The 21,340-nt window shown below is 54.0% G+C and overlaps 9 protein-coding genes across 9 annotated transcripts; 3 read left to right on the top strand and 6 right to left on the bottom strand.

The window, feature by feature from the left end:
- Positions 1–28: 28 nt before the first annotated feature.
- P168DRAFT_302275 (uncharacterized protein) lies at positions 29–1,110 on the bottom strand. The gene is made up of 4 exons (XM_024838641.1): positions 985–1,110; positions 773–854; positions 344–593; positions 29–309 (listed from the first exon to the last, which is right to left on the bottom strand). Exons 1-4 carry the CDS (start codon positions 1,056–1,058, stop codon positions 92–94), a joined length of 624 nt encoding a protein of 207 aa, XP_024695916.1. The 5' UTR covers positions 1,059–1,110; the 3' UTR covers positions 29–91.
- Positions 1,111–3,239: 2,129 nt separating this feature from the next.
- Positions 3,240–4,957, top strand: P168DRAFT_324750 (putative Golgi traffic protein SFT2). Its single transcript, XM_024840887.1, has 4 exons — positions 3,240–3,527; positions 3,802–3,922; positions 4,176–4,326; positions 4,674–4,957. The coding sequence occupies exons 1-4, from the start codon at positions 3,296–3,298 to the stop codon at positions 4,824–4,826; spliced, it is 657 nt and encodes a 218-aa protein (XP_024695915.1). The 5' UTR covers positions 3,240–3,295; the 3' UTR covers positions 4,827–4,957.
- A 179-nt stretch (positions 4,958–5,136) lies between these two features.
- Positions 5,137–7,755, bottom strand: P168DRAFT_324749 (tRNA ligase; the record flags this gene model as incomplete). Its single annotated transcript, XM_024840886.1, has 1 exon — positions 5,137–7,755. One exon carries the CDS (start codon positions 7,753–7,755, stop codon positions 5,278–5,280), a length of 2,478 nt encoding a protein of 825 aa, XP_024695914.1. The 3' UTR covers positions 5,137–5,277.
- Positions 7,756–7,953: 198 nt separating this feature from the next.
- Positions 7,954–9,409, top strand: P168DRAFT_324748 (ankyrin repeat protein). Its single transcript, XM_024840885.1, has 2 exons — positions 7,954–8,217; positions 8,274–9,409. The coding sequence occupies exon 2, from the start codon at positions 8,296–8,298 to the stop codon at positions 8,947–8,949; it is 654 nt and encodes a 217-aa protein (XP_024695913.1). The 5' UTR covers positions 7,954–8,217; positions 8,274–8,295; the 3' UTR covers positions 8,950–9,409.
- A 287-nt stretch (positions 9,410–9,696) lies between these two features.
- Positions 9,697–10,615, top strand: P168DRAFT_324747 (vacuolar protein sorting family 37 protein; the record flags this gene model as incomplete). Its single annotated transcript, XM_024840884.1, has 3 exons — positions 9,697–9,962; positions 10,032–10,500; positions 10,580–10,615. The coding sequence occupies 3 exons, from the start codon at positions 9,697–9,699 to the stop codon at positions 10,613–10,615; spliced, it is 771 nt and encodes a 256-aa protein (XP_024695912.1).
- Positions 10,610–12,240, bottom strand: P168DRAFT_287814 (phosphatase PAP2 family protein). Its single transcript, XM_024836655.1, has 3 exons — positions 11,922–12,240; positions 11,346–11,782; positions 10,610–11,200 (listed from the first exon to the last, which is right to left on the bottom strand). Exons 1-3 carry the CDS (start codon positions 12,020–12,022, stop codon positions 10,713–10,715), a joined length of 1,026 nt encoding a protein of 341 aa, XP_024695911.1. The 5' UTR covers positions 12,023–12,240; the 3' UTR covers positions 10,610–10,712.
- Positions 12,241–13,101: 861 nt separating this feature from the next.
- Positions 13,102–14,714, bottom strand: P168DRAFT_287813 (uncharacterized protein). The gene is made up of 2 exons (XM_024836654.1): positions 13,467–14,714; positions 13,102–13,406 (listed from the first exon to the last, which is right to left on the bottom strand). The coding sequence occupies exons 1-2, from the start codon at positions 14,286–14,288 to the stop codon at positions 13,167–13,169; spliced, it is 1,062 nt and encodes a 353-aa protein (XP_024695910.1). The 5' UTR covers positions 14,289–14,714; the 3' UTR covers positions 13,102–13,166.
- Positions 14,715–14,781: 67 nt separating this feature from the next.
- P168DRAFT_315830 (aldo/keto reductase) lies at positions 14,782–15,937 on the bottom strand (the record flags this gene model as incomplete). The annotated part of the gene is made up of 4 exons (XM_024839939.1): positions 14,782–14,981; positions 15,074–15,401; positions 15,483–15,744; positions 15,798–15,937. 4 exons carry the CDS (start codon positions 15,935–15,937, stop codon positions 14,782–14,784), a joined length of 930 nt encoding a protein of 309 aa, XP_024695909.1.
- Positions 15,938–16,916: 979 nt separating this feature from the next.
- P168DRAFT_309120 (putative ubiquitination network signaling protein) lies at positions 16,917–20,376 on the bottom strand (the record flags this gene model as incomplete). Its single annotated transcript, XM_024839264.1, has 1 exon — positions 16,917–20,376. The coding sequence occupies exon 1, from the start codon at positions 19,980–19,982 to the stop codon at positions 16,917–16,919; it is 3,066 nt and encodes a 1,021-aa protein (XP_024695908.1). The 5' UTR covers positions 19,983–20,376.
- Between the last annotated feature and the right edge of the window lie 964 nt (positions 20,377–21,340).

Below are 21,340 nucleotides of genomic sequence, written 5' to 3'. Positions count from 1 at the left end.
AGACTGGGTGGAGAACTGGAGATCCTGTCGCTTCCCGAGCGTCCGTGCTCATCCTATCTTGGATTGATTCTCTCGGTGATTCTGGTTGTCTTCACTGTTGGGACATGCTCCTGAGTCTGGGGATTCTGCTTGAGATAATGATTTGGAATTGTTCACATTCCGTGATAATGATCCGTCTGTCAGGAGTAACGTTTGATGCCTTACCATCAAGGGACAGAACAGGAATTTCATGATTTGGAATCATAGATTCCAGAATGTGGGCAGAGAATGCTTCGCTTCCAACTCCACCCCCGGAGATAGACCTCCCACCTAGGTAGGTAGGTAGGTAAGCGAGGGAACATACCTCTAAGAATGCTGTCAGAATCATGGAACAACCAATCATCAACCAGAATCCATCCATCTGTCGGCCTCGCCGGGGAATTCAGTCCTGCTCGAAGCCTGATGGAAACCCAGATTAACGGGGCTATGGACCGGAGGCATGCAAGCAACCAGGCGAAGATCCGTCCATCCCCATCCCCCACACCAGCCAACCCTCCAAGGGTGGACTGACCACGGATAATGCCTCTATTCCCCATGCGGTGAATGGAGAAGACCTAGGGTTGAAGGTGCAGGCGCAGTTTTCACCCAATCGATCCCTTCTCTCTCGGATCTGGGGCTACGAACAAAGAAATGATAAATATGAAAAGCCAAGAAAGAAACGAACAAAGAAAAAGAAAATTATATTGAAATGTCTACGGCTTATTACATACCAGCATACGTATGTGCCGCTTACCATCGAGATAACGCCATCATGTCGCCTCCCACCCCGCCTCCATTTCGCATGGGAGGCTACGAAAATGGAGGCGGGGTGAAGACTAAGAGAGATCTCGCATAACTAAGTATGTAGGTATGGAGTGGACGAGCATGGAGCAACTTTGGCTCCCGTTTCCGTCCCGTCCCGTCAAGGTTCGGGTGCATGGCCGACGACCATCCATGGTTACTTACTGTAAGGAGGGCGGTGTGTTTACACTATCGACTATTAGCCGTCCATTCTTCTGGGGTTCAATTGTGCGAATCATATTATCCTCGATGATCTGACTCTCGGGCCATTCTTCCTATCGTTGATTGTCGGCTCTTGACCGAGGTTGTCTCTTATCCGACGCTTCTCCGACCTGGGGAAACAGGTTGTCTCCAAGAGAAAACATGGGAACCTGGCGGTGATTACGAGGAAACCTCACCCAACGCGTCATCGGCTTGACACTCTCGAGCAAAAATAGAATATAATAATCGCACCCTAGAAAAGACTTATACAAAAAGAACAGGCATACCATCTATCCAGTATCCACATCTCTCCCTAGATTAAAAACGGCTACCTCCGAATAATACCCCACACAAACCCGTGTGATAGCCGGCATTGTATTCGGTACATGAGGTCGAAGTAGACTTCTGCAACCGACGGCTGTTCTAACGAGGATCGTCTGGGACTAACGGAGGGAGACAAGCAGGGGGGGGGGCAAGAAGAGAGGGGTTGAGTTGATCGCCACTGGTTTAACAAGCGCTTGTTGTGAGGGGGAACTCCGATCTGTGGTATTTTATTCATTTGGATTGGAGGAGCGGTGGGTGAGGTGAGTGGACTCTTTTTACTTCGCAGGTGGGTTCTGCTGGGTTGAGCATAGTTCTATACTGGTCTGTCTTGATGATAGACTGTTACACCTACATATTCGAAGCGTACCAGGTACCTATCTATGATCAATACAAAACAGAGGAAGACAGGTAAGTATGGCGGAAACGGCGCTCACCCCAGGCGGTGGCGGAAACCGAATCTCTAGTGGAGGTCTCAGATATGCAAGGCAGCGATTCCATCAGACACACCAATCATTTGCATTGATTCTGCCCGCCCTGTCAAGCATCGTGACTGTGATTGGTCAGCTGGACCAGGTCGATGGTCACCAGCTCGGTTTAGGCTTAGTGTGGTCAGCTGGTGTCCCCATCTGCATCGACCGAGGCTGTGATTGGTTCCCTCATCAGCCCGAGAGCCTCCAATTCCCGAATCGGACTAGCGTGGCTGGCTAGGCTAAACTTCTCCAGAGCGGAAGAAGCCAGTCCATCGTCTCGTCCTCCGCCATTTCACTCCCCATTCTCTGTCAGTTTGACCTCCTTGGGTTTGATTCATATGATTTGATTTGATTTACTTGAATTTGATTTTCAGTTTGACTCTGATATTATTATTTTATCTTGATTTATCCTATTGTTGTCCCCCCTAGCGTCTTAGTGTTGCTCAACTTCGGTATGTAACCTCCCCCCCCCCGGTCTTGGGAACGGTGTCAACGTCGTTGCGTTGCCTGGGGCCTCGAAAAGTCTCCCACACCTCTTGTCTTTCCCACCCACACCTTCTTCTCGTCTTCCCCCTCTTTGTCTCTCTTCCGTCCCTCTTGCGTCTCTCCGTAGTGTCATCTGATTATGGCTAATCTCCTGCAGCCGGTTCTCCCCCAGTCCATCTCCCTCCCTATCTCAAACGAGCATCCGGCCGACGTTACCCCGACTTCTATACCATCATCGTGCAGCTTCTTCCCCCCCCCCCCACACCTTCCATTCTCTCCGTTCTCCGCAGCTTGTCTCTGCGCCCCCACTCCACGGGACTCATCGATGATCTCATCCTCCACATTCTTGCGCGGATTCACGGGACATTATCATTCCGATTAAACTACTCCATCTTGGGTAGTTGGTTGTGTCCTTACTACAGGCGGGGCTGTCTTCCTATTGTCTAGAACGGTGGTGATCGATAGTCGATTACTGTTTGATACCGTATTCAACCGCTCGAAAGATCCCCACGGACCAACAGACACAAGCAGATACAGGGCGATCACAAGCAGATCATCTCTACGACTCTCCCCAAAAGACGGTCTATTCGTTAGTCGACACCAGATTTACCCCCGTGCCCTAGCTCCTCGGGAGTCTAGTCCGGTTTGCGCAATAGTCATCTGGCCCGCTGTGGCTTGGTCCTATCACCGTCGCCTTTGGCTCCCTCACCCTCACCCTCCTTGATCGATACCTGCAGATCATCTGCACGTACATACTCGTCTCCGTCGTGCATAGTCCCTGCAGAGGTTTCGACCGGCTTGACACCCACCCACCACCCACGCCCACCCATCTCCCCTCCCGGTTACCTTCCCGGTGCCCTCCACGCTCGTGCACCGCGCTAGTGCTGCAAGAGATATCGTCTGCAACCGAAGCCTCCATCCCCCCCCCCCCCCTCCTTCCACCCCCCTCTTAGTCGGGACGTAAACCAAGCGTCTCAGACGGACGAATCAGGATCATGACCTCTAGTACCTTCCGCGATTCGGTCAACTCCCTGGGCTGGGCGCGACGCGACCCCGACGTGCCCGCGACCACCACCTCGTCATCCAACAGCCCCTTCCTGAATAGGTTACAGTCCTTGAACCCCTTTGGTCAAGGCGAGGGCTATCTGCAACTGCCCACTCACGAAGCTCCCGGAGCTCCCCTCCCTGCTGCAAATCGACGGGAAGAGGAAGATGGTTTCTTCGCTCGTAAGTTCCTCCGAGCTCATGACTGATCTTCCGAATGATCCATCCCTTTTCCTTGATTTGCTGCACCGCCCGGTCCAGGTGACGGAGCTTCAGTTCCTGCATCTGGACTGGTTTCACTGGACGACCCTGCCAGTGGCGACATGAGCGAGTATCGCTCGGCTTTCCTCCCTTCTCATCTCTCCGGATGTGGATCTTTTTTTTCCTCTATGTACCCTGGAAGGATCCCGGTTAGCTTTTTTAATTGGGCCAAGGCTGACTATTCCACTCTCAACAGTAAGCCGATGGGATCGGATGCTCATCTTCATCGCATGCAACGTTGGCGCCGCCGTGTGTTTCTTCATTTGCTTTTTCCTCTTCCCGGTGCTCTCCCTCAAACCCCGCAAGTTTGCCATCCTGTAAGTCACATCCAAAACCCCGAGCCAATCTCTGTAAAGTTATGCGATGCATCCTCCCACACCATGCTTGCGTTTCAAACACCCCCGGTCCACGAGGCGGTGTAGAGCTTGTCATATTGTGGCGGCTTGCTCCCCCCCCCCCTCCACGCCCCGATCTCGTTGCCTTCCGACGTCCGTGCTGCACCTGCACGCCGTGACCCCACCTTGGCTTTGGTTCCCCAAACTGACTGATTCGGATTTCTACCGAAAATAGATGGTCGGTTGGCTCGCTGCTCTTCTTGCTATCATGGGCCGTCCTCATGGGACCCATGGTTTACGCTAAACACTTGGTCTCGGGATCACGGCTGCCCTTCACGGCTGCCTATTTTGGCTCGATTGCCATGACCCTTTTCTTCGCGATCGGCGTGAGTGCCCTGCTTCTGTCTCATGAATCATACCCCCTGCCCTGTTCCAGCGCTCTGGTTTATCCTGTGTGTCCCGCGACGGCCGCCCGCCCTGCGATCGTGCTCCATCCTTGCCATGACGTCTTCAGCGTCTTGGAGGGATGGATCTCGCATCCATCCTGCATTGCGCTAGTGGCGCAGCCTAGCCGGTGATATCATGGCCCACGTGCCAAGGGATATGGACGTTCGTGCTTCAAAGCCCGAGAGTCCACCAGAGCGAATCGGAGGTGACTGTGTTAAGCAGGACTCCATCCATCTGTATACACTCCTTATTCACACGCAGCATTAACTGACATGTTCCATAACAGCTCCATTCCACCTTCCTAACCCTCATCTCCTCGATCTTCCAGCTAGCCGCCCTGGTCTGGTACCTCGTCAGCTACTTCCCCATGGGCAGCACCGGGCTACAGTTTATGGGCCGGTTCGGCGCCTCGCGCGTCACGACCTGGATGGGTAGTTAGTTGACTGTATGTATAGTGTGATAACGGCACGTAGATAGATGGGTTTGCGTCAGCGTTTGGCTTGAGCGTTGTGTTGTGGTTTAGTATAGTGGGTACATAATATATGGTATTTCCGATAGGATAAGTGGTGCATGCTGAACTGAGATACACTGATTACTTTCTTACTTTTACCCTCAGTTGATGTATATAATAAGTATATATAATAATTATACATATAACAGTGATATTTTTCATCGTTGAGTATCACAAAAGAGGTCATGGCCAAACCAAAGACAGCTCATTTAGACTGATATACGTATAATGATATCAACAACGCAATACCCTCCTACTTGCTCTTGCCTATACCCTATCTCACTCACTGCAACAACACAAACACTCCATAACAATGCACAAAAAAAAATCAATCAATCAATCAACCCTCCCCTAATCTAACTACTTACTTGCATACTATCTACTTCCCCCTACTCATCACCTCCCCAACAACTCCACTAACGACCTTCACTCCCGGAATCTCCGCCTCCCAAATCCCCGTATCCCCGCCCGACCCACCCTCCAACCATCGCTGCAGCAGATCCCCACTCTCCTTAGGCTTCACGTCCGGCGAGACCGTCCCGACCGTAACGTGCGGGATGGCGTTAGCGCAGACCCACGCCTCCTGCTCGGCGTGGTCGGGAGGCATGATGCGCGCGACGAACGTCATGAGTCGGCTGTCCCAGACTAACCGCTCGAGGCGCACGCGCGCGGCGCCTAGGGTGGGTGTGATGGTTGGGTCGGATTCGGGCTTGCTGTGCATGCGCTGGATGTATTGCTGGGTGTAGGAGGCCCAGGTTGAGGGGTGGTCGCGTTTGGAGGCGCGGTGGATGAGCGTTACGTGGAAGGTGGGCTGGATGCGGCGCGTGTTGGAGAGGTGGTGGTAGGTGCGGGATTTGGTTGCGTCCGTGCCGGGGGGAAGAGGGTGTGGAGGAGGGTGGTTATTTCCGGGGTCGGGAGGGTTATGCTGAAGTATTCGATTTTTTTGGAGAGGTCTTCTGGGGTTGGGGGTGGGGGGTGGTTTGGTTGGTATTGTTGGGGTGGTGGTGGTGGTGGGGTTGGCGTGCTTGTTCTTTTGTTTGGTGTTTGAGGGGTATTGGTGGCTGAGGTCGAGTTGGACTTCGTACTCTGTCATTGCCCATTTGATGGCGTCGTCGAGTTCTTGCGCTGTGGGGACTTGCTTGATGAGTTGCGGGTAGAATGAGTGGAGGGCGTTCACGACAATTTCGAGGTTCTCTCGCGAGGAGGCTCGCACGTCGAGGTCGAGGACTTGGTCGAAGTACTTGTCTGGTCCGCGGTCTGTGTTCACGGCTTCGAACCGGGTGAGAAATCCCTCCATGATGCCCACGATCTCCTGGGAGTCTTTGCTTCCCGCGCGGATGGTCTGGTGGTTGTCGCCGCGGTCGAGCACTCGCTTGCGAGTGACTTCGCGGATGCCGGGGAGGAGTTCGCCTTTGGGTTCGTGCACGTACTGCAGGGCGACGAACCGGGCGTTGGGGAGAATGGGGAAGATGTCGTCCATGAGCTGCTGTCTCTCGCGTCTCATGTGGTTGTTCCGGTCGGCGATCACCGCGGGCTTCTCGTTGAGCGTGTTGGTGATATCCAGCGAGAACTTCTTTCCCTTGTTCTTCTGCTTGGGGATGTTGTCGTTCTGGATGTGACCCCATCCGAACAGCTTGGTCAGAGCAAGTGCCACGGTCGTCTTGCCGCATCCCAGGGACGCAATCGGAGTGATGATCACATTGTCGACGTCCTCCCGCGACTGCGCCTCGTGCTCCATTGCGATGATTTCGGACCCGTTGAGCCCCTGCTCCTTCAGGAAGCCATCTCTCAGCGCGATGATGCCGTGGTTTTGCTGGTATTCTCTCGCCAACTTGAGGTTCCCTGCAAGCCGTCTCCGTGCGTATTGAAGGTACTTTTCGGTGATTTGTTTGTGTTTCTTGATGTTCGGGACCTTTCCGGCAATGACGGCCTTGGTGCACTCGCGCCACTGCCGGTACATCAGATATGGCTCTTCAAACTTGTACTTGAAGAACCAATCCTCAAATGGGGCTTTGCCGCCGCGGCCCATATGGCACCGAACGACGAATCCCTCCGTCTCGCGGCCATCCCACGTCCCCGTCTCCGCACACTGATCCAGGAACTTCTTGACAGAGTCGAGGTCGTCGTAGGTCACAAACTTGGCTTTCTTGAAGCCCCACTTATCGGCGAAGGCATGGACCTCCGAGCCGGGGCACGTGGCGAACTGGGGCACGTTGTAGTTGAGCCCATGGACGTAGATCCCCGCCGCGGATTCATCGTAGGCAAGAACGTGCTCCTCAAAGCTATCGTCGCAGAGCTCGCCCACCAGCGTCACATTCATCCTCCGCAGCTCCTGCGCCAGGTCCTTGACCGATTTCCCGACTGCCTGGACGTGTCTCTCCGCCCATTGCTCGCCCACCTGTGCGTGGCTGGCGCTCACGTCGGTCCGCACGCCCGTCGAGTGCTTGCTGCAGACCAATAACGTGCCGTCCTCCATCCCCGACATGAAGATGATACAGCCGTTCTCCTTCACGCTGAGCTCGTACGGACCCCGCGTGTTCATCTCGATGTTCCGCCATTTGGTCTCGTTGACCTCGTCGACGTTGAAGAACTTGTCGTAGCCTCGCACGGCGATCTCGGGCGTGCCGTCCTTGCGTCGCGTCGTGAACAGTCCGCGGGCGTAGGTCGGTAGGTCCGAGCGCTTGTAGTCCCAATCCATGAATTTCCACGAGTCTACCGTGGTCTTCTGAGAGGGTCCCACGTGGAAGGTAGACTTCTTGCAGACGAAGTTTTTCTTTCCTTCTGCCTTGGTTCGTTTGCTGGCGGTCTCCAGGCTGTCGACCAGCTCGGCCACTTCTTTCGCGTCCTGGTGGACCATCTTGCGGTCTACCTGGGTATCTTCGATCTGCAGTAAGAAGACAAAGTATAAGGTTAGAAGGTGAAATCGTTAAGGTGCAGATAACATTAAGGCTTGTAGTACAAAAGTGTAAGTCAAGATGACAGTGAGGGGAAAGCACTTTAAAAAAGAAGAGAAACACGGCTCGCTAACTTTCGTACAAGGATGTCTTACCCGTATTTTTAATGGCGCCTCACGAAACAATCAATGAGCTCAACAAAAGATGACTCACGATCCGTAGAAAGAGTCAGCTCTGATGTGGGGATTTGCAAGGAGAGGCTGAAAAGGCACGGTGTGCGCAAAGGCGAATCTTATCAGGAACTGCGGGGCAAAAATTTCCCCATCGGTCTGATTTTCTTTCCGCCTCACTCTCGTCAGGAACAAAGCCTAGATCAGCCATCTTTTCTTGTTTCTGTTCTACTTATCAGCCCGTATAATCTTAAGGTATGACTGACACGTCGCGATTTGTGGACACTGTGACTCACATTCCCCGTTTGCAGCTAGGAAACCCTGCTATCCACAATGAGCGCACCCAACCCTTACGTCCTGGCCGCGGACAACCCCTCCGCCGTGCTAGAGCTGCTCCGGTCGAACCCCTCTATCGCTTCGAACCAAGACGATCATGGATATTCGCTGTTACACGCGGCCGCCTCCTACGGACACATTGATCTGCTGCGCGCCCTCGTCAAGGAGTTCCACGCCGACGTCAACCTCCTCGACGAGGACGGAGAGACCTGTCTATTCGTAACGGAAAACGTCAACATCGCAAAGTGTCTAGTCGAGGAACTGGGTGTCGACTACAACCGCCGGAATGACGAGGGCCTCACAGCGCAGGAGACGATCGGAGCCGACGACTCCTTCCCCGAAGTCGCCGCATACCTGGCCCAGGTCATGGGCATCCCGACCCCGCCCACCCAGCCCGCAGACGCCCTGAACCCGCCTGCGCCGCTGCCGCCGAACGTCCAGATGAACTTGGGCACGGTGTCGGAGCAGGAGGCGAACGCGGGTACGGACGAGGTGGACCCGGAGTTCAAGCGGAGGATTGATGAGTTGGCGGCCCGGGAGGACTTTCACAGCGAGGCGACGCAGAATGAGCTGCGTCAGTTAGTCGCGGATGCGCTGACGGGGTCGAATATTGAGACTGTCGAGAAGGATATTCGGAGGAGGACGGAGTAGATTGGATGCGTTGCGCATGGCTTGTGCTTTTCCTCATACCTCAATACCTCAATACCCTGTTCAATTCAATGATATATCTCAACCCGAGAGCCGGAGGTCGACGTGACAGTGCGTCCGTCAGCAATTCTTGCTGCAGATCTCAACTGCAGGTCTTTTGCAATCCCAACGAACCGTGGCCTGTCCAAACGTGGGATACTGAAGAAGATGGACGTCCTTCTCCTTCTCTTCGCCCATGAGATGTTTCGAAAGGTGCCATGGCGACCTTACTATATAGGCACGGGGCATCCTATACACGACCACATTGGAAGTGGGTCCTTGGTAGTTACGTGCAAAATACAATCCAGACTACAGGTTATCTGGCAGTGCAGTTTAACAGGGTCACATTCTATAGTCTTCTTGTGTTAGTCTTATGCCCAAATGCTTCCTAGAGAGGCTGTTAGACGCCTTGCATCGGCATCATCTTCTATGCAGCCCAGAATTGGTCCTGACCCTCGCAAGGTTGCAAGCAATTATTATGAGAGATCCATAAAACATGAGATACTTATCATAGCATAAGCCCCTTATTATATACATGTAAGATGTCCGAGAAAGACTGAGAAAGATATAGGAAGACCGCTGAGATTATATAATATCATCAATATCACGTGAGAACCACCATCTTCCCCGCATCTCCAATTCCACATCGCTTTCTCATCATCATCACCATCATACAGTCCAATATTCCCGACTTAATTACTTCTGACCACAATGAATCCAGCACTCAACCCAGATACCCCCCCACCCCCTCCCCCCAAACCCGGCAGCCACGAGACGAGCCGAAGGGGCACGCCGCAAACCAACCCCCCGTTACCCGGAACACCGCAGAACCCCCAGGAGGGATACTACGGACAAAGCTGGATGAACGTGCAAGCAGGGAATCAGTTTTCATCTCCAGGCGTAGCTCAGCCTAGTGCCCTGCCCGAACCTCCGACGATCGAAGAAGGTTGGCTTCCGGGTAACGTGAACGACAAATCGTGAGCATCCTCATACTATACCATCTTACGCGATCGAAGGCCAAAACTGATTGATATACTTTACAACAGGACGATTGATCTACAAACCATCCTCAAAGACCCAGGTCTCATCTCCGCTCTAGCCAGCCACCACCCCTCGTACACCGCGCACCAACAACACCTCCAATCCCTCCTCAAGTATAACCAGGAGTTGGCGAACCGTCTTCTGGAGCTCCAGTCGCATGTGACGGAGTTGAGGTCGTCTACGGAGAAATTGCTTCTCACGCATCAGTCGCTGGAAGTCTCGTGGCGCAAGAAGCAAACGGAGATGGATGCGGCGCTGGCGCCGTGGTCGCCCAAGGCTCTCTATCAGCGGCTGGCGGCGTCGATTGCGGAACAGGAGGCGGTGTGTCATGCTGTGGAGGAGAGTTTCCTGGAAGGAGAGCATCATGGACGGGCTACTGAAAAGGAGGTCTCGGATTGGATTAGACGGGTTAGGGCTGAGTCTGGCAAGCTGGCTGCACGAAGGGAGGCTAAGGCTCGGTGGGATGAGGGGAGAGTGGGAGGGTGGAGATGAACAGGTATGCCGCGTACAATTGATCTCTGGGATGTATTATGTCTGACCTTGCGTTTACTAGGTCGTTGCCGAGCAATGTTCCAACAAGCCCAGATGATATTATATGCGATCTACATCACGCGTCGGCTACTTTACCGCGGCACATCCAAAGAAATCCCGCTGACGTGGAATTAATTATTACGAACTTCGACTGCTCATTCCGCTAGATCCCGTCGCCCGCTTTCAAGATCCGCACTACGGTCATCACTCTCCGCCGTCGACACATCCGGTGCATAGGCCCAGTTCTCAGTGCCAACTTGACTTGGGAGCCCCACTCCCTTATATAAAGCGTGCGAGCGATTCCGAGGACCCCACGCCCAGCCGGCCCCCCGCATAATGGAAATATGGTAAAGGCGGAACGCGACCCACGCAAAGACCATCCCCATCACCGATCCGAAGATGATGTCGAACGCGTGGTGTCGATGGTCGAACCAGCGCGAGGCGGATATGAACCATGCGACAGCCCAGGGCACAAAGGCAATAATGACCATATAGATGGGCGGCGCAGCGCCTTGCTCCCGAAGCGTTTCACGCTTTCGACTGTGCAAATCCTGGCTGAAGGGCGAGTGGGCGAAGTAAGGGAACGCGACGGAGAATTTGGCGCACAGCCACAGGGAGAAGTACGACAATCCAGCAAAGGCAACTAGACAGTCAGTACAAATGAGAACAAATAGACAGATCATAATGTAACCCATCCAAACCCAACCAAACCAGAAAGAAAGAGAAACCCACAAGAAGCATGCCCACTCGGAAAACTCACGAACCCATCCTTCACCAACGCCTTCGACCTATTCCTGCATATCCCCCAAGAAACCAACGTCGGCGCCCCCGGCAACACCCTCCCCAGCCCCCAACCGCATACGTCCCAATATTCTCCAAATCCGGATCACAGCGCGCGAGCAGGTCCGGCCTGGGCCGGCCATACAGGTCCTTCAATCCCTCCGTAGCCATAAACACGCCTGCCACCGCGAGCGCGAGACCCAGCCATCCCGCGTGCCATTCCCAGATCTTGTACCGCCAGCGTGCTGCGCCTGTCGCTGCCACCCCCGAGCTTCCCGGGACTAGGACTAGGGATAGGGCGGCGATTATAACGCCTGGCGCGATGAGCGATACTACTACCATGACCCCTGTGGATACGGTCTCGTGTTTGGCGTGCGGGTAGGAGATCGATGCGTCTGTTAGGGAGAAGGGCGTGTGGGTTGGGGGGTTCGGCTGAAGCCGTAGCCTATTAGGGCGATGCCTCTGAATATACCTTGTTAATTTGAACTTGAGGTTTGTTTGCGCTGGGGGTAGGATGGGTATGATGGATAAATGGGTAGGTGGGTAGGTGGGTAGGTAGGGAGGTAGGGAGGTAGGGGCCGTACGCGATAAACACCCAGTCAGCGATATATGACAGAATCAGCCGTTTGGGAATGATGTTATTTGCATGCTGGACTATTCGGGGGAGTTCTTTGCTGAGCGTCATTGTTGGTTAAGTGTAAGTAGTGAGAGCCTGGCAGATAGAAGAACCCGATGAAACCGATGGCTTATGGTGATTTAGGGACAAGATGGTAGTATGGGATGTTATGAGAAGAGGGATGAATCCAGGGGGATTCCAGAGGGAAGTCCCCGCTAGCTAAAACTATCATTTACTGCCGCCGGAGAGGATGGTGAGGGTATACAGGAGACAACTGCCCTGAGAACAAGCTGACTACTAAGTAACACTCCTAATGATTCACAGACAAGCCTTATCCAGCAGGCCCTAAGGCGGCAATATCAGTCATGGCTGACAAACCGCCTCAGGCCCCCCTGGTCCCCCCGCCTGTCCACTACACTGCTGAGGCACTCTATACTATGTCAGCCTTTGTTGTCTCTACTGTCCACCTATCCGACCAAGTTCAAGGACCGCTTGCGCTGAGTGTATCAGGACTGCACCACCGTCGCACCCTCCACTATGGCGTGCAAAGCCTACATGTTGAGAGTAAGCTCCAACGAGACCATGACGACCTCGTTCCCTCCCAGCTCGGTAAGCGCCCATGACAACTTCGTCGTATAGTCACCGGTACGGAGACTAGTGTGTGCCCGGATACGACAACACTCACGGACTCGGGTTACCTCGCCTGCATCGAACGACGGCGGAGCCCACGGAGGCTGCTATTCAGAGCCAGTCCCCTTCGAAGATGACTAGTGGTGAGGATGTGGATGCTTCGGTCTCGACTTCGGCAAAGACGAGCTCGTCGGCTGCGAGTGCACTAAGGTTGGAGATGGAGAAATCCTGGATTGGGGGTATATTGGCGGTTCTGGTGGCTGCTTTCTAGGCTTCTAAGCGGATTGTCCATGGTTGCAAGCAATCTATTTGCTTGGGAGATTTAATAATCTAAATATATACGTACCTACGTTTCTACGATATGCAATACGCAGCGCAGGGGTGCACCAAAGCCATGGAAGCTTGGCGGGATAAGAGTCAACTGAAAACCCACTACTACCACGATACCTTTCAAGATCTGATGGAGAATGAAGGATGCATTAAACACTGATTACTAGAAACAGAACACTGATCCTAAACCTGGATTTAAGGTGAGGCCTACAGGCTAGTAACTAATACAATAAGGCTAAAAATGAAGGTTGGTTTACCCCAGCTTGGGAATATAGTCGCTATCGATAGGTTCGGGATCTTCACGGAGATGTTGTATTGCTCGGCAAAATGCCTGAGACCTCACACCCTCCAACAATAGTTCCCTGTAGAAATCCAGGTCCAACTCATGAACTTGGTGAGGGTCAATAGTGTGCTCTGTCTGGGAGGCGGCTGGGATGATATCTGTGATCTTGATCTTTGGATTCACTGGTGTGCGCGGTGCGGGCAAAACAACCTGAAAACGTCAAGTTTTACTTTCGTTGAAAAGAAAGGTGTATCTAGGGACCAAACTCACAGCAGATTCTCTTATTGCAGGGGTGCCGTCTTGAAGCTCCCATAACTCTAGCCGCGCTGTTATAGGGCCCATCCAATCTGACAATTCAATATGCACACGGATATTGTCGTAAAGCTCAGCATCCGATATATCGGCGCCATTATCATCATGAGACTCGATCCCATATTTTGTTTTCACAAAGTCATTTCCATAGTCACGCACAAGTTTTCGCAGCCGCCTTCGGGTGTCGTGCGATTTTTGAGATGACTGTAGAACGCGCTGATCCTCATCAATCTTGAAGAGGACCACCAAACGAACTTTGCCACCAGACCTCAGCAACCACTGAGAAGCGTCATTCCGTAGATCCTCATAACGTTCCGCAAATCCAGTCTCGAACACGACCATTGGCAGCAGTTGGTCCGCGCGGAAGGCTATGGATGTGTCTGGGTACTTTGTCCATCCTTGCAGCTTTTTAGATCCGGATCCAGGATCACGTGTGCGGGTCATTATATGGCCATCTGTACTGAGAAGCACCCGTTTTCTCAACTCCGGAGGGATGAATCCAACAGAAACCGCGCTTGTGAGGAATTCGCTTGCGAGCAACCCGGCTGCATCATGTACTGGTCTTGACATTCCACGTATTCTCAGCAAGTTCGTCTCCCGATCGTAGGAAAAAAGACGTTTCCGGGCTTTCGCCGCTTTGAGGACTTGCTTCACTGGTGGGGCATAAAGCAGCTGTTCGGGGATCCGTATCAATAGGTCCGTGCTAATTTCGAAATGGAGATATCGGGCTAAGAGCGTCTGGGCTTCGCTTGGTGAATTGATTGTTCGTGGCGACTCCATAGCGCCGGGTTCATCAGGCGTTCAAAAAGGGTCGTCTGGGGAGGAAGAAATCAAGAAAGAAGGCACTCGGGGCTAGCGGTTGTAGGTGTTGAAATGTTTTTGGGGAAGTCGCGTCTGTCCGCCGATCTGGCCAACGTATAAGTCTCGAAAGAGATGTGTGATTTGGGCTGAGGGAAATGTAGCAAGCTAAAGTTCTGTTCAGGATGAATTCGCGAGATATCGACCCAGACCATTCGATACTCTAGGTAGGACGATAAACGTAGTAGTTTGTTGGTGGGGAAAGGGTTGGTGGGGAAAGGATCGGCGGGGAAAGGATTGGTGAGTCGATCCGAGAAAGAAACCAGATCGGGTGATAGTCTGTGACGTCACGTCAATAGAAGAGTCATCAGAAATGCAATTTGGGTATTCCACTTGAACTTATTCAAGTACATATATATGTATATCATAAATTATATAAATCTCACCTTCAAACAGCTACACAAGCTATACACCCTTATTTCTTCCCCTCCAAATCACTAAACAGATTATATCCAAAATCAGAGCTACTATCATTGAATCGCAGCTTGCGATCAATCCCACTGATCTTCTGCACATCCTCCTCACTCAGCTTAAAATTCCCTTCCAAGTTGTTCTTGATGCGCGCGGGAGTCTTGCTCTTGGGAATGACCGATTGACCACCCGTGATGCCCCATGCTGTTATACATATATATTAGCCATACGCCACCAAAATAACCAAGAAACCCAGGATAATCAGAAAGAGAGAAAGCAAGAAAGAAAGAACATACCAAGCGCAACCTGCGCCGCACTCTTATTATACTTCTTCCCAATCTCCACCAACACCGGGTCCTCCACCAACCGGCCGATCCCCTCCCCGCGCGGATACAGCGCGTTCTGGTTCCCCAGCGGCGAGTACTGCGTGACGTGGATGCCCTTCGACTTGTGCCAGTCGACGAACTCGCGCTGCTGCAGCCATGGATGGCGCTCGAACTGGTGCACGGCTGGCACGACGAGGCTGTTTTGCAGCACCCGCTCGACTTCTGCTTTGGAGAAGTTCGATACGCCGATGGCGCGCGCTTTGCCGGTGGGAATGAGGTTTTCCATTGCTTTGTATGTCTAAAGTATTTCTGTTAGCCAAGTATCGCTGGGGAGTGGAATGATGGCATGGGATGTACAGGGGCTAAGATGAAGACATACATCAACATAATCAACCTCAATAACAGCGGGTTTCCCATCGCGCTGAGGGAACGGCTCCGGCCCCCTCTCCCACGCAACAGGCCAATGCATCAGCAGCAGATCCACATAGTCTGTCTCGAGCTCCCTTAGCGAGTCGTCCAGCGACGGGCCCACGTCTGCCGGGTGGTGGTTGTTGTTCCACAGCTTGGTGGTCAGGAAGATCTCGGATCGGGGGACGCCGCTCTTCTTGATGCCTTTGCCGACGGCTTTTTCGGTTCCGTATCTGGGTGAAGTTGGTTAGGGCTTAGTTATATCAGTGAGATGAAGAATACACACGTTTGCGCCGTGTCAATGTGCCGATAGCCGGCTTTGAGGGCTTCGTAGACGGCGTTCTCTTGGGCGTCTTCGTCTTGCCAGGTGCCGAGGCCGATGGCGGGGATTTGGGCGCCTGTGTTGAGGTTGAAGTGGGATGTCATTTTGGATGTAATAAAGCAGTCGTAATTGTGTGTGTTAATTTAGTAAGGGTGTCAATTGATTGATGGTTAGGACAGAGGATTAGGACAGAAGTGGTAGATAGTATAGTATAGTACAGTGTAGTATAAAAAGCTATGAACACGATCCTTATATAAGAACAAACTCAAACCAAACGTCAGCTTGACGCGCCCGCCCGTCCCAGCCTTGCTCGAAGTAAAATCTAAGACTATGACGTTGAATGAAACAACCTGGTTTGGTGGACTCTGCCAGAAAGCATGGCATGTGGTGGAAACGTCACTCCATGATATCATATAATCTTTGCATAACTAATGCTCCTCTAACATCCCCGATATACAAAGGGTTTCCCGTTTTATCGGCCTTTTTGAATGGGGAGTTGGGATTTTGTGTCAATTGAACTTGTGATACTTGATTCAAGGCTGTTATTGTGTTTTATCATTTTATAGACTGCTCGTTTTTTTAATGTCCCCTATGGTTAAGTGTAAAGGCCTCCCTCCCCTCCCGCTGGATATACTACGTAGTACATAGAGCTACCGCACCTTCCAAGCTACAATTTACTGATGCGAAAAATGGAGGAAAGTAGAATATTTAGTAATTGGGTTCATGAACAAGCCTTGGTATCCCCTGCGTCGATATATCTCGAGAGATTGATGTAGATGATTATGCCTGTCTGGAATGTCTAGGACTTCCGTAAGTCTACAGATCGATAGGATGTCGACAGATCGAATACGTAGGTCAAATACTAGGCAAATACGAAGAATACTTCTACGAAGAAATCATTACACAAGACAACGAGTTTATTGATCACGGGCACAGTAACAACCAAGACGGAGAAGGAAACCCCCCCGGGATAAGCCGATCGAGAACCTATGGAGCTATAGAACCTGACAGCCAACTTGCAATGACCCAAGGGAGCCCGCCCGCACTTCGGGTCCTACCCAACTAGCGAACGCGCGGAAGACGTCAATGGCTCCGGCCCGCAGCAGAGCTGGGACTGCCGCTGCCGCTGCCAGTTCCGCCGCTCCCGCTCCCGCTGCCGCGACTGCCCGCCCGGTGGAAGGGGCTGGCGACCGAGCGCATGCCGATCGGGTCGATAGGGGGATGCTTCTCGATGAGGGAGTCGGACGGGTCTGGAGCGAAGGGACCGGCGCGGCGGTGGATGTCCACAAAGTCGGATCCGTAGAGACTGCTCCGTCCCGAGCGGTTGGAGAAGGACCGGTCGCGGGGCACAAAGTCCGATTCAAAGGGCGATGGCGCGTGGGCGAGCGGGGAGGTCGGGTGCGACGAGACGCCCGCGGGCGAGGCGGAGTGCTGCAGTGGACTCGATTTCATGGGCGGGAAGCTGAGGCCGCTCAGGAGCGATCGGCTGCCGGGGGCGGTGGAGGTCAACCCGCCCAGCGTGATTCCGGACAGGTCCAGGTGGTGGGTGCCTGGCAGGGTGCCTTCCGGGGTGAGCGGCGCGGCGTCGAGGAGCATCTGCTGCTGCTGCTGCTGGATGCTCTGCTCCAGGGCGGCGGACTGCTGCCAGAGCTGGTTGGTCCGCAGCTGGTACTCGTGGATGGACTGGCCGATGCTGGCGAATTGTTCGTTGAAATTGATCTCTAGCTTGGCCTGGTCCTGCTCCCGGGCGAACTGCTCCGCTGCGCGGCGCTCCCGCTCGTTGAGGCCCTGCGCGTTGGCCGAGACGATGCGCTCGTACTGCTCGTGGACGCGGGTGCGCCGGCCCTGCAGACGCTCCCGGCGCTGGACCGTCGAGGTCAGATCGGACTCGAGGGACGACACTTCGCGGGCCACCGCGGTCCGCGCGGCGCTCAGCTCCTCCTTGGCGGTGGTGAGAATCTCTAGGTCCCGTTCGTACTGGGCCTTCTGCGCCCGCCATTCCTCGATCTCCTCCTCGGGGACGTTCACCATGGTGTCCAGCTGGGCGCCCAGGGCCGCGGTCGCCTCCTCAGTCTGCCGGATATTCCGTTCGAGCTGGAGCGACCGCTGCTTCTGCCGATTCTCATCCGTTCCGCTCTGGAGCCGGTGGTTGTAGTTGTCGAGCTCCTTGCGTAGCTTGGAGACGGCTAGTTTGTGGTCGTTTTTGATCTTCCGTAACCGGGAGCGTTTCTCGTTCAGCTTGGCTTCCGCGTTGGCGATGGAGTTCTTCAGCGTGGTGGTCGGCGACGACGGGCGATAGGACGGCGGGGGCGGGGTGGCGGCCAAGGACACGGCTGGGAAACGGTCAGAAAACCACTCCAAAGGACGGCGGCAGAACTTGAACGCCGCTGGCTGCTCACCTTGTTCTGCGGCGTCGTCGGCGGCGGGGGTCTTGACGCTCATGACGCAGATCTCCTCATCCGTATCGCTGCGGAGGAAGGCGCACGTGTAGGCGCAGTTCGGAGCGAGACCAGAGACCTCGCCCCGCCAATGCACGGCGCTCGCCCCCTTGGCCGCGTCGGATACCTTGCTAATTGTCGCGGTCGCCCACAGCGCCCCGTTGACGCAGACGTAGAACGGCTCCGCGTCGTCCGATCCCAACCGCCCAGCTTCGCAGGCGCCGGAGACCAGGGGGTCGTCGGGGGAGGCAAAGTCGCCCGCGGCGAATTTGATTGTCGAACTATCCACCTCGGTGATCCACACCAACCCGTCATCCAATGAAACCCCCTGGAGGTCCTCCTCGGTCATCTGGAGCCCGCGACTCGTCTTGGACAGCGCCCGCGAGTGTTCATATTCCCGCATCACCGTCACCTTGGTACTCGCCAGGGCCGCCCAGAACGGTTGGCGGCTCCGGACCTGGTTGGCCTGCCGGCGACGTTTCTTGGCCGAGAGCAACCGATCGCGACCGTCCTTGTGTGTGACCGGGGTGACCAACTGTCCATCCGCGCCGATGTACGAGGAGACGCTGGCGCCGGACTCGAAGGCGGAATCGATCTGGGTCTGCGAGCCGGCGGAGGCTTCGGTGTCGACCCGTTTGCCGAGACGCGCGGGCGCCGGGGCGCGATTCTTGGCCATGGAGCGTCTCGCCATAGCGGTACCCGCTTGGGCGAGGATGTGGACCGCTAGGAGACTCCGGATCCAGCTTGGCGAAGATTGCGAGTCGGACCGTCGAAATTCGGCCGGGAAGAGGTGAGAGTATTGCGACAGGAGGTCCGGGCTAACGATCTTGGCGGACAGCAGATGACCCATGATAAAATCCTGTATCCCTTTGCTCCGAATCAGATGCAAGACCAGCACGATCCCGACGCAGAGTGTGTTGACGCCTCCGTTCTTGCCCGACCCGCCGCCGCCCAGGGTGATGGCCACCTGGACGTGGGCGAGGTCGAGGGCGAAATTCTGCGCCCACGTCCACATGAAGAGACCCCAGAAGAGCAGACAGAAGCCGTCCATGGCGATCATGGTGCCGAGGGACGGGGTGCCGGCGGGACCCTGGAAGATGTCGAAGTTGGAGGACAGGGAGCCGGCGGAGGCACCGCTCGGAGGCATGAAGGTCAGGGAAGCGAAGAGGAACTGGACCAGGGTGAGGACCATAGGAGGCAGTTGCAGTAGGAAGATCAGGATCGCGATGGTGTCGTACATGGGGCAGGACTTGAGGATGGTAGAGGCGAGCTGGAGAGGGTTGATGGAGCCCGACGACCTCTTGGAAGCGGCGGCGGCCTTGTCCGTCCGACGCGACGCCGAGGCGGCCACGCCACCATTCTGCGGCACGGCCCCGTTGGCCTGTCCATACGACATGTCCGAATTCCCTTTGGCGTATCCATTCAGAAACCCGCGTGCCCCGTGTCCGTCGGCCTTGGCGTTGTCGGTCGAGTTGTTCACTCGGGAGGCCGTGGCTATTGTGGAGGAGACCGCGGTGTCGCTATTCGAGCGAGAGGAGTGCCAGGCGGCTTGGGCGGCGGAGGGGCCGGAGTTCGGAGTCGAGCCGGCGCTGGCGTGGCCATTCAAGGTACCGTTGGATTTCTGCTTGTTCACTTTCTTGCCGGGACCGAGGGGGCCATTCTCCTGGCGATTGCTCTGATTCTTCCTAGCCGTAGCCGATGGTCGTGGCATGGGCAAGGGGAGCCTTTACACCCGGGTCCGAGTCAGCTTGGCGGGTGACAGCCAAGGACTTGGACCAGGCGATGAATAAAGGCGAAACAGTGCGGAAGAATCGGGCGAAGATAGCGAAGAAAAAGAGTCGAGAGACGGCAAACGAGGAGGGTTGAAATTGGTGGGGGGGAGTGTCGAAGGGAGAGTGTTGGAAGTGGGAATAAGAAACGGAAGAGAAAGAGAGGGGAGAGACGAGGGCGGGAAAAGGAACGACAAGACTGGAGGAAAAGGAAATATACGAATGGATGGATAGCGGAGAAGAAAGAGGGAGTGGCGTGAAAGGAAAGGAAAAAAAAGAGAGAGAGAAGAAGTGAAAAAGGGCCACTATGAGAAGGGCGAATGGGTTGAAGCAAAAGAGAGAAGAGAGAGAGAGAGAGAGAGAGAGAGAGAGAGAAGAAGAAGAAGTTTTGGCTGGATTGGTAGACGGAGGACGGAGGCGGGAACGGGAAAATCGAGGCAGAACGAGTCAGGCATCTATTGGTGCCTCAGGATACAGTACGGTATCTATGTATTACAGTATCGTATCTATACAGTATAGTATGGTTGTTATTTACCACCCTAGGCCGTAGATGCTTCTGAAGATTATCCACCATAACACCGAGTATCAACAATCCCAGGGTATGCCACACATTCCTTCGCGTCATGAACCATCGAACTATTTGGCAGCCAACATACCATCTATCTTGATTCCAGGTGCTTAACTATGTATCAGAAAGAAAACATTACCCTTCTGCAGGATTATCAGTTGTCTTTACCTCTACGACTCCGGTACAGGTAGATAGACATCTCGATACAATCCCGTATCCCCCGCTAGACCACCCTATCATCCATCTCCGTTGATCTACATCAAGATACGGCCGGTCTGTCATGACCACTCTGCAGCACATCGGCCCCGCAAGCAAGGGAGGGGAGAGATTGGAAGGGAAGGATGCCCATTCAAGTGGCCTGCATTATCCCGTCGCTTTTGGAGACTCATTAACAAATGGAATAACATCAAATACGTGTTTTGACAATTCCTCTCTTCACCTATCATATTCACGAAAGAAAAATATCGATAATAATCAGAATAAAGTAGAGAGGAAAAAAAGAGAAAGAGAGGGAAAGAAGAATCACCCCACACGCAAAAATATTTTCACCTTATCCCACCTATCCCACCTATCCCACCCACGATGGATGACCCATCAAGTCTCCCAGATGGGTCCCAAGTCCAGGATCTCGTTCGCTGATTAGGGCACACCTAGACAATCCGATGCAGATCCGACGATCCCCTCCCTTCGTGGGCCATCGTGGTTTGCGGGGTCGTATCAGACTGCTGGAGA

The sequence above is a fragment of the Aspergillus campestris genome, assembly GCF_002847485.1.
Source record: "Aspergillus campestris IBT 28561 chromosome Unknown P168scaffold_2, whole genome shotgun sequence".
NCBI lineage: Eukaryota > Fungi > Ascomycota > Eurotiomycetes > Eurotiales > Aspergillaceae > Aspergillus > Aspergillus campestris.
The sequence above is the reverse complement of the archived record's forward strand: the minus strand, read 5'-3'. Positions and strand labels throughout refer to the sequence as shown.

Coding starts and splice junctions, on each gene's coding strand:
- P168DRAFT_324748 (XM_024840885.1), top strand. CDS start 8,296: ATGAGCGCACCCAACCCTTACGTCCTGGCCGCGGACAACCCCTCCGCC.
- P168DRAFT_287813 (XM_024836654.1), bottom strand. CDS start 14,288: ATGGAGTCGCCACGAACAATCAATTCACCAAGCGAAGCCCAGACGCTC. Junction 13,407..13,466: donor CTGCAATAAGAGAATCTGCT/GTGAGTTTGGTC, acceptor TGACGTTTTCAG/GTTGTTTTGCCCGCACCGCG.
- P168DRAFT_324750 (XM_024840887.1), top strand. CDS start 3,296: ATGACCTCTAGTACCTTCCGCGATTCGGTCAACTCCCTGGGCTGGGCG. Junction 3,923..4,175: donor CCCCGCAAGTTTGCCATCCT/GTAAGTCACATC, acceptor TACCGAAAATAG/ATGGTCGGTTGGCTCGCTGC. Junction 4,327..4,673: donor CCCTTTTCTTCGCGATCGGC/GTGAGTGCCCTG, acceptor GTTCCATAACAG/CTCCATTCCACCTTCCTAAC.
- P168DRAFT_287814 (XM_024836655.1), bottom strand. CDS start 12,022: ATGACGCTCAGCAAAGAACTCCCCCGAATAGTCCAGCATGCAAATAAC. Junction 11,783..11,921: donor GCTGACTGGGTGTTTATCGC/GTACGGCCCCTA, acceptor TCGCCCTAATAG/GCTACGGCTTCAGCCGAACC. Junction 11,201..11,345: donor TGGGGGATATGCAGGAATAG/GTCGAAGGCGTT, acceptor CTGACTGTCTAG/TTGCCTTTGCTGGATTGTCG.
- P168DRAFT_302275 (XM_024838641.1), bottom strand. CDS start 1,058: ATGATTCGCACAATTGAACCCCAGAAGAATGGACGGCTAATAGTCGAT. Junction 855..984: donor AACACACCGCCCTCCTTACA/GTAAGTAACCAT, acceptor GATCTCTCTTAG/TCTTCACCCCGCCTCCATTT. Junction 310..343: donor TTCTGACAGCATTCTTAGAG/GTATGTTCCCTC, acceptor CTACCTACCTAG/GTGGGAGGTCTATCTCCGGG.